Below are 10,833 nucleotides of genomic sequence, written 5' to 3'. Positions count from 1 at the left end.
ATGGTGCACAGGGAGAATGATGGGTGTGGTGGTGGGGGGCAATTACTGGAAATTATTCCTTGTATGGCTCTCTCTGCAGCAGCTGAAAGCCAGTGTAAGGGAGAGGAGAAGAAGCCAGCTTTCAACTGCTGCAGAGAAAGCCATACAGTGGATTGGTTCCAGTAACTGCCCCCCTCCCATCGTGCTGATCAAACTCCCTGCCCACATCTGATTCACCAATCTGCTTGGGCCCCCCTGCTGTCCTGGACCCATTGCACATTCCTAGCACACTGACTGAGCTGTCACCGACAGCTCTCAGTCAAGTCTTTTAATGGAGAGCCAGCGGCCTTGGCTCCTGATCATGTGACCACTGTTAGAACTAGTCACTGTGGTCACATGATAGCCATTTAAGTGGGCTTTAATGCCCAGGAGGCAGGCATTTCTACTTTCAGCACTGTCTCCAGAATAGGTAGTGAAAGTGTCCTCAAAAGGATGCCTGATAAAGGGGTCCTGCGAGACTTCGAAACGTTGCCTTGCTGTAACTATGTGATCGTTCATTAAAACTTTTGGACTCATGTTGGTGATCCTCGGTGTGCTGGTGACATTTTCTCTTGCTGATTCTGTTTGGTTCCAGCCAACGGTTGCTGCAGCACCCACTTATACACACAGCCATTTTTAACGCAGGAACGTGTGCCTTGGATTGTACACTAGTATCCTCAAAAGGACACAGACAGCACGTATAACCTGACATGTATCCTGATCATCCGATATTTTATCCTAAACAAAAAAGTGTTTTTGCTTTAGAAATACTTTTAAGATCTGCTTTTGGGGTAAAATTAGTAACCTTACATAATTTAGGCCCTGGGTTGATGGGCTTTTGTACATATCAAGCACGTTTTGCATTTCCATACAAGTCAATGACAATGCAAAACCCATTGAATTGCAGGTTAGAAGGAGGTCCACTGCAGGTCAAAAGCACCTGTCAATAAATTCTGAATGACCTCAGAAGCTCCTTGAACTGATGCCATTGACACAAGCCAAAAGCCCATCAACACAAGCCATTAGGTCATATGTTCTGGTGATGTTGCTTCAGCTCTTTCAGGACCTACCCCAGGCCATGCAAAGTGGAGTAGAGATGTCAATCTAGGATCTGATCCATGACATCACAAGGACACATGATCCACTGTTTGTCTGCCAAAGGATCTGAAGTGGCATCACTGGGACATGTGATTGGCTTTTGCTTAATCGTGCCCTTGATTGTGCTGCAGTGAAAAAAGCCACATGAGCCAATATTGAATGAATTACAATTTGTAGTAAAGTGTCATTAAATCTAACTGTTGCACTACCCCCTTAGGAGTCGCTAAAGATTTGGGTCCCCCTATAGTCCCGCACAGCCAGGAAACATGTATTTTCCACACAGACTTGCATCCAGGAGACAGTAACCAGTCTTTGAGCTTGTTTTTTTTGGATTTTATTAGGGGAATTGAACTTGGATGGAGTAAGGGGTGTATGGGATGCCCAAAGGGAAGAGCAAATGAGGACAATCTTCCTGGGACTATATACAAGGCTCTGTAAAACAAAGATCCTCTTCTTGGAGTGCTAGCCAGCCTTTCCTTGTGTACCACCCCAGATCCCAGCTACTCCTCTATCCAGCTGTCTGAATGAATCCTTGGGCAGGGTATCCAGTGCCTGCCACTGCAGTGTGAAACAGTCCTGGGTAAGAAAACAAATCCAGTTTCCCCCTAGAGTGCTATTTTCCCCATACTGGCCCAGGGGGTGTAGGTCTACTCACTCAGTGCTCTGTCTGTGAACTGATGGGTCGGTCGCTGATCTCAAGTCTTCTGCTGGGCCACCCCTTCCCTGATGCACAGATGGTCCTCGGTCTGAGGGCCGATAAGGACTTGAGTTTTCCTCCTTTTCAGTACCACTACCTGTAGGTGGGTCTTTCCCAGCTGGGCCCCTCCCAGGCTCCTGCTCTTCAGCCTCTCACTCCATCTTCCACCCGAACTCTCCTCCTGCTGAGCAGGCTCTGTCACATTTAAAGGTTGCCCTGGCACCATACTAAGCCCCCTGCTTGGAGATTGGCCAGGGTCCCCTAAGTGTGCAAGCCACATGTTCTCCAAGATTCTAGAGCAGGGCGGGGTTTCAGGGAACTGACCTGCAGAGCATTTCAGCTCTGACTGAAATTTGACCTTACTAACAATTACACCCAGGCTGCTACTCAGCCCTCCCAACTAAAAATTGAACTCTAGCTCCCCCTGGCTATCTAGAGGGATGCTACACAACTTTGGGACTTTTCCCTACATTAAAGCTTGTAAAATACTTGACTTATAAATACCTTTGAAACAGGCGCCATTTAGAAGATTTAAGTGTCAGCTCTGGCCAATGGTGTTACTTGTGCATGTGCAGTTCACTGTACATTGACAACACACTGTGTGTGCTATGATTGCAGAGAGTGCTGTGCCATGATGGTGACTTCCATGCGCATGCGTGGCAGTGACATCCTTGCAAAACTAAAAGGAAGAATGGGCACAGATGGACACGCTTTGACATTTAAGCTTGTTATAATGTGCTAGCATGTGGTGCATAGTGATACATTTTGGCATCAATCACCTGGGGCCCATTTACAAAAAAAAGCAAAGTTTAATACTTTTTTAATAAGGGCCAGATCTAGGGGGGTGCTCCCAGGTCTCTAAGAGTGTATCCACTGATCCATGAGCCAATCAGACAGTTCATGTAAGGAGGCACTCTGATGGGGACAATCCATGTAGGGGGGCACTCTCATGAGGACACCGGATGTACGGGGGCACTCTGATGGGGATAACTGATCATATGTAAGTGGACACTCTGATGAAGACAGTTGATGTGGGAACTCTATTAGGGACACTGATGTAAACGGCCCTCTGATGGGGACATCTGATGTAAGTAGGCACTTTCATGGGGATCCTGATGTAAAGAGGCACTCTGATGGAGACCCTAATGTAAGGGGGCACTGTGATGTGGACACCTGATGTAATAGGGCACTCTCATAAGAACAACTGATCATACGTGAGGGGGCACTCTGATGAAGACAATCAATGTAAGGGAGGGACTTTATTAGGAACATTGATGTAAGGGGGCACTCTGAATGGGACACCTAATGTAAGGGGGCACTGTGATGTGGACACCTGATGTAATAGGGCACTCTGATAAGGACAACTGATCATATGTAAGGGGACACTCTGAATGGGACACTTGATGTAAGGGGGCACTGTGATGTGAACACCTGATGTGATATAAATACTGTATAATAATAATAGGGCACTCTGATAAAGACAACTGATCATACGTGAGGGGGCACTCTGATGAAGACAATCAATGTAAGGGAGGGACTTTATTAGGAACATTGATGTAAGGGGGCACTCTGAATGGGACACCTAATGTAAGGGGGCACTGTGATGTGGACACCTGATGTAATAGGGCACTCTGATAAGGACAACTGATCATATGTAAGGGGACACTCTGAATGGGACACTTGATGTAAGGGGGCACTGTGATGTGAACACCTGATGTGATATAAATACTGTATAATAATAATAGGGCACTCTGATAAAGACAACTGATCATACGTGAGGGGGCACTCTGATGAAGACAATCAATGTAAGGGAGGGACTTTATTAGGAACATTGATGTAAGGGGGCACTCTGAATGGGACACTTGATGTAAGGGGGCACTGTGATGTGGACACCTGATGTAATAGGGCACTGTGATAAGGACAACTGATCATATGTAAGGGGACATTCTGATGAAGGCAATTGATGTACAAGGGGAGGAGGGGGACATTATTAGGAACATTGATGTAAGGGTGTACTCAGATGGGGACACCTAATGTATGGGGGCACTCTGGTGGGGACACCTGATGTATGGGGGCACTCTGGTGGGGACACTGATGTATGGGGGCACTCTGGTGGGGACACTGATGTATAGGGGCACTCTAGTGGGGTCACTGATGTATGGGGGCACTCTGGTGGGGACACTTATGCATGGGGGCACTCTGATGGGGACCTGATGTAAAGGGGGGCTCTGATGAGTACTCATGATGCAAAGATGGACTCTTTTGAGGACTCCTGATGTAAAGGGGGACATCTGAAATAGTGGGGTACAGATTTTGTTTAATCATCCTAATCTAATGAAAACCTAATACATAACAGTGACAGACTGTCAGGGACACAATGTTGTCATTATGCCCCCTGCCTTTTTTCCCTGCACCCCCAGATCAGAAAGGCAAGATCCGGCCCTGATTTTAAATGTTTTTTTTCTAAAACCGTCACCTATATAAATTAGGAGATAACAGTTATAATACATCAGGAAGTTCCTCGAACCCTGGCTGTGTGTCTGAAGGGCTCTCTCACATTTCACCCGCTGTAAGAGTTCAACAAGGAGCATATTACAGCATTATGACAATGACAACACAAGAATTTAGAGGGCAACTTTCCAGCCCGGTGTCAAGGCAATCCCTGTATTCCAGGAGCCATATCTCTGCCCTCCCCTCCCCTCCTCCGCCCGCTGACTCCACACCACAACTCCTCCGAAACACAATGGCAAGAGATGAGCCGAGGGCGCCGCAGCCAATCAAAGTGGAGGAGTGTGAGCACGGAGCATTGTGATTGGATGACGAGATATGAGTTTACAGACCCGGGCGAGATTCGCAAATAGGTTTGTGCAGCGGTAGAAGGAGAGCTGTGACTGAGGAGGAGGCGGCGAGGAGGGATTAGCCGGTGCTAAATCCTCCGGAGCTCCATTCCCTGACAGGAGGAGGAGCAGCGCTGTCCGGCATCTCCACCATTCTGACTGGAGACGATTAGAGCTGTCTGCGGCTTCTCGCAGCAAACATGCCAAGCCAGGTGAAGGCGGCTTCAGGAGTGTCCCATGTAGAGGAGGAAGTGGCCACCTACCTGCCTGCAGAGTGCCTGCAACACCATGCATACATCCCAGACTTCAACACATACAAGGCTGTGTACGACAAGTCCATCCAACACCCCCAAGGTATTTCTAGACTGACCCAGGACTGGCTCAGCAGCCCCCCTCAGCCTCACCACCCCACAGGAACCCCGGAAATCATTTGTCACTCCAGAGGAACCCTTGAAATAATTTCCACCCCACAGGAACCCCTAAAATGTTTTGTTCTTGGGGAACCCCTCCTAATTAATGGGGGGGGGGGGGGCACCCGCCACCCGCCACCCGCCACCCTTACACTGGAGATCAAAATGTGCCCATGACAGGTCATTGGTGTCATCCATCCACCACCCCCATGGTATTTCTATATAGCCTCTGGACTGTCTGACCAGCCCATTCACCCCAAAAGGCTCCCCTAAAATAATTTTCACACTGTGAGCCCCTAAACTGTTCTGACCTAAGTGAACCCCCTGATAATCAATGGGGGGGGGGTCACCATTACAATGGTCCCCATAACAAATCATTGGTGTCATCCATCTACCATTCCCAAGGTATTACTATACAGCCCCAGAACTGTCTAATCTGCTTTTAAAACCCAGAACTTCTAAAATGTCAAGATCTTAGGCAACCCTGCTAATTAAAGAGAGGGGGGAGTGTCACCCGGCAGGGGGGGGGGATCACCCTTATAAGGGTGATTAGAACGTCCCCATGACAGATCATTGGTGATATCCATCCACCACCCCTAGGTAATTCTATACAGCCCTAAAATTGTCCTAGAACTGTCTAATCAGCCTTTTCACCCCAGAGGAACCCCTGAAATATTCACCCCAGAGGAACCTCAGAAATATATTTATCTTACAGGAACTCCTGAAATTATCCCCCCCCTGGAACTCCTAAAATTATTTTCACCCCATTTGAACACCTGCAATAATATACACCCAAGAAAAACCCCTAAAATGTCAAGATGTTAGGAAACCCCTAATAGGGGGGGGGGGGGGTCACCTTTACAATGGTGATTAGTAGTGTCCCCATGACAGATTATTGATGTCATCTAATAATCACCCCCAATGCATTTCTATACAGCCCTAGAACTGTTTAATCAGCCTTTTCACCCCAGGGGAGCCTCTGAGATTTATGTCACCCCAGAGGAATCCCAGAAATAATTTTCACCCCACGGGAACCCTTGTAGTTTACACTCCAGAAGAACCCATAAAATGTTCTGATCTCAGGGAACCCCTGCTAATTAATGAGGGAGTCACCCTTACAATGGTGATCAAAATGTCCCCTTGACAGATCATTGGTGTCGTGACAATGGCTCTTTGAGGTTGCGTTGGCCCCAGATCTATCCTGGAACTATGAGATGGGACCTTCCTAGCTGGAGGAAGCCTTGGAACGCTCTGGAGGGAGCCTAGTTGAGAACAACTGGTCTAAACCATGCAATGTGTTTTGTATTACATTGTATACTATTGTTATACAATGTATACATCATCTGCCTAAAGAAGGTTTTTTTGTTTGTTTTTTTTAATCATTGTTATTGTATTCTGACAGCTGGGATTTCTCTGCTGTCAGACTACACAGATCAACTGTGCAGCAAATTGGTTGTATGCGCTGATCAAATGAAAGATTTCTAACATGCCAGTTAGAGATAGGCCAATCATTAGATGAAATTCTCTCTAGTGAGAATGGCAATAGATGGATCCAAATTTGTCCGGTCCCTGCTTGGCTGTCCAAATTTCAATCCTATGGTCCGCTTTAGGCTTGGTTCACGAATGTGCAGTGCATTTTACATGCGATTTAGGTGCGTTACCATCAAATGCTATATAACATGTTTTGGTGGAAGTGCATGAAAGATGTGTCAATGAGGATGTTTATTAATTTCCTGCACCTAAAATGCACAGGTGTGAACAGGGCCTCATTAAGCAGTAGTTTATATTCATGGTTGTGATCAGGCTCAAAAGAAAATTCGATTTTCCACATTAGATTTCAAGTGAACCAGGATTACAAGAAAATAACTCCTTTTAAAAGATCTGCTGTATGTGTATAAGGTTCCAGATTGTACAGTTTACATTACATCATTGAAAAAGAGTTCATATTTAGTGTTGTAATATATAGAAACCCCACTCAGAATCTATCTTTACTAGTCAGACAGAATAGTAACCAATTTTTTTTTTTTTTTTTTTTTTTTGGAGGGTGGCTGTATTTGTTTTCCTTTTTATGCCTTATTTTTACCTGGTGATCCAACGAGTAAGTTTATTTTGCAGCTTCCTATAACAGACCAAGCTGTCCAGCAAAAGCGTCACTTAGAGGGTTAAGACATACCATATAACACTTGACGGGGGTGCTTACAATGATCATGTTTTATTAATTTATATAAATTATGTAAGTGTAAATTCTTTATCCTGCAAAGGGGAAAAAACCCTATTGCTGTAAGTGCCTATAAAGTGTTAGCTGGAGTTCAGCTCCAGTTTTTTTTTTTTTTTTTTTGTCTAAGCCCCCAGTCACATCAGGTGCACCTTAGCTTGCGATTTGCATGCCATGCGACTTGCATATCCTATGCCAAGTCACACCCTGTTGTCCGCTATTAGGCTACGTTCACACTAGTGTTGTGTGCAGGCGGCAGAAAGGCGTTTGGGAAGCATTTTTACCGCTTCCCAAATGCCTCGGACAATTCTGCACATTGCAGCACATAGTGCTATTCTAATGCTATTCTAATTAGCGGTGCGGCAAAACGGACGCCTCTGGTGAGTCAGGAGGTGTTGAAGCCTCCTATTCTAGTCTATGATGCCGCTCTGCAAACGCCCGGCCGGCGTTTGCAGTGCGGTTGCAGGGCGGTAACACCATTCAAACTTCATTATAGGCGTTTGTGGGACATTTTTAATGCTCGGCAAATGCCTAGCAACCGCCGCTGAACCACACATGTGGCGTTTGCGGAGCGTTAAATGCTCCGCAAACGCCAGACCAACGCTTGCCAAACGAATGGGGAAAGAACAAAAAGAGGGCGCACAGGCCTAGTGCATTACCATAAAAAATGTTTAATAAAAAATAAAGTAGGTGTTGTACTCACAAACGACAATATAGTCAAGGCACATCATAGAAGAACAGCTGGATCAACACCGCGCTGAGTAACAGTCCACAATAGGGAGTTTAGACATCCAAAAGGCTGACGCGTTTCGAGGACTTGCCTCTTCCTCAGAGCCACTTTATTTTACAACACCTACTTTATTTTACAACACCTACTTTATTTTTTATTAAACATTTTTTATGGTAATGCACTAGGCCTGTGCGCCCTCTTTTTGTTCTTTCCCCATTCAGTATATTTGGATTCCCCCGGTCCATTTGAGGGCAGCAAGGTGTGCATGTTCCAGGACATTCTTAATGTGGTTGTAGCATCGAGTCCATCCCCAAGCGCAGGAGCATTTGTGTTTGCTGGTTCTTTGTTAACGCTTGCCAAACGTTATAGGGGCGTTTGGCAAGAGTTGGTAAAACAGTCAAGTGTGAACGAGCCCTAAGAGTGGTCATATCGGTGCAGTTCCAACTTGGTTGGAGCCACACCAATTTCTAAAGTAGTGCATGCATTACTTTTGTTGCGATTTGCATAGACATCTGTGTCAGATGTCTTCCAAATCTCAATGAAATTGGCAGGTCACCGAATTTTTAAATTGTGTGACTTCACTAAGTCACACGATTTTAAAATCGGCTTTGATGTGTCCGGGGTGTAAATCTGTCTAAGGGCATGTCCAGTTGCTCTTCCATCCAGAGTGGAGACACCCTAACACAGGAGGTGTGTTATAGGCAGTATCACCATGTAAAAATAAAAGAAAAAAAACTAATGCAGACACCACATTTAAGGATTGGTAAGCTGCAATATATTACATTTTTGGTTTTGCAGTTTAATACTGCCTAAAATTTAAAGGCAGTCAAACAGAGTTGTATACATGCTGTGATGCTTTGCAGCCATGGCAAAAAATATACCTCCCATCCCACTTTGCAGTACTGCGGTCAACTACCATCCATTCAAGTTGTGCAGGCTTTACAAGGTTAAAACAGGCAATGAGGAGGCAACATTTGTCTCCACCACCTGTCAAACGCCTTTGAAAAAAGATACACTGCGATCACTTTTCAGAGGGCTGATAAGTTCTGCTGTAAGTGTAAACTTGGCCTTAAAGCTGAACTCTGGGATCCTTGAAAAGTCAACCTTTGCATTGGTTGCCGATCTTTTCCACCACACTCACTGTGTCCTCCCAACACACTGGTCGAGCTGTCACAGACAGCATATTATCCTATGTGTCCATGCACACATGGGCATTTAGAGGCAGGGGTGTTTTAGAGGAAGAAAAAAAACTACTGCAAGCCCATCCAGGAGCAGCAACGTGTTGGCAGAAAAACTGCTAAATGTGTAAATGCCCAATTAAATTAATTAATGCCCAAGCACTTCTAACTCCTAAAAGTGTTAAATGCGTTTACAAGCAGCATGCGTTTTTTCCTCCCAAAACACCACAGCCTGGAGGAAAGGTGTCTAGGAGAGATGACCAAAGCATCCAGTGTGCATGAGGCCTAACTAACAGGAGCCGCTGTTCAGGGGCTTCCAAATATGTGACAGCCAATCACAGCAGCACATGATCAGGTTTGCCACTTCCCATCATTCAGAACACTTTAAAGCAGCTTTCTAGTTGAATTAAGAAAAAATAAATAAAAATCAGTCACCGGCTACAAAAACTATAGTTGTTAACTCTTAAAATATAGACACTCAGCTGTTCCTTGGTCCAGCGGCTAGTTTTACCAGCTGTCTGCTCTTCCCGGCGCTGGTATCTTCAGTGTGGGCACCCAGCTGTGTCAGCTTGTGGCTTCACAGCCGGGTGCTCGCAGCGCATGTGCGAGTAGCACTGAACTTTGTGAATGGTCCTGTAGTCTTCTGGGACCTGTCACGTGTCCCAGAAGACTTAGGCGATCGCATTGGAAGTGGGAGCAGGTAACTGTCAAATTCGGATACCCACTCTCCCCCTGCTCCTCAAAGGTGCCAATCCTTAACGGGGAGTGGGCAACAAAGCCCTAAAGCGGAACTTTCCCTTTTGAGTGGAGCTCCGCTTTAAGCCTTGGTTCACACATATGTGGTGTGGGAAACGCAGCAATCCCTGCGCGTTTCCAACATCTCATTGCAATCGCACTGTGTTTGTGAGGTGCTACAGGTGTCAATACAAAATTAACAACACCCTAAACACATCGCAATCGCAGTGAGGTTTTCCCACCCCTGATTTTATGGTACAAAATGACCATGTGATGCAGTTGTGGTGTGGCTCCTTAAAAGCTGCCTGCACTTCTTTGGTGAAGTGCGGTGCGATTTAAGCACATTCAAAATGAATGGGCTCAAATTGCATTGCGCTGAATTTCATGTAAAAAGCACAGGAATGCTGTGCGACTCCTGTGTGATTCACGTGCGGTTCATAGTGTGATCCTAGGCTAAAGGTCCAATGGGATATATTGGCAAGGGATTAATGTAGTGACGGGCCACTTCACCAATAATAACTGTTGAATAAAGTCATTTTTCCTTTTAAAATGTTTCACACTATCAGAAATAACTTATTTTTAAATAATTGTTTTTTGTTTTTTATTTATAACTTCTTTAACAATTTTTTCCCTCTGCAGAATTTTGGATGGAGGTTGCCTCTGAATTCCATTGGAAAACCCCTCCCAGTGGCAAAGTGCTGGATTATAATTTTGACATCACCAAAGGCAAAATATTTGTGGAATTCATGAAAGGGGCAAAAACTAATGTGTGCTACAATGCCCTGGACAGAAATGTCCTGGAAAAAAACCTTGGGGCCAAGACAGCATACTTCTGGTAATATATTATACATGGTAAACACTGTGGTTAAATGACCAGCCTAGTTAAGCTATGTAACTGTGACTGTCTACACAAGC

General features: G+C 45.4%; 1 protein-coding gene across 1 annotated transcript in view; it reads left to right on the top strand.

The window, feature by feature from the left end:
- The first annotated feature begins 4,671 nt into the window (after nt 1-4,671).
- The window catches only part of LOC149467880 (acetyl-coenzyme A synthetase, cytoplasmic-like), a 61,199-nt gene continuing 55,037 nt past the window's right edge, over nt 4,672-10,833 (top strand). The window contains exons 1-2 of the mRNA XM_089670992.1: nt 4,672-5,004; nt 10,558-10,753. Of these exons, the coding sequence (XP_089527118.1) occupies nt 4,851-5,004; nt 10,558-10,753 (350 nt within the window). The 5' untranslated portion in view covers nt 4,672-4,850. The remainder of the gene's footprint in view (nt 5,005-10,557; nt 10,754-10,833) is intronic.

The sequence above is a fragment of the Staurois parvus genome, unplaced genomic scaffold (genome assembly GCF_062004578.1).
Source record: "Staurois parvus isolate SC_StPar_1 unplaced genomic scaffold, SC_StPar_1.0 ptg000097l, whole genome shotgun sequence".
Classification (NCBI taxonomy): domain Eukaryota; kingdom Metazoa; phylum Chordata; class Amphibia; order Anura; family Ranidae; genus Staurois; species Staurois parvus.
This window is presented reverse-complemented; position numbering and strand designations above follow the sequence as displayed.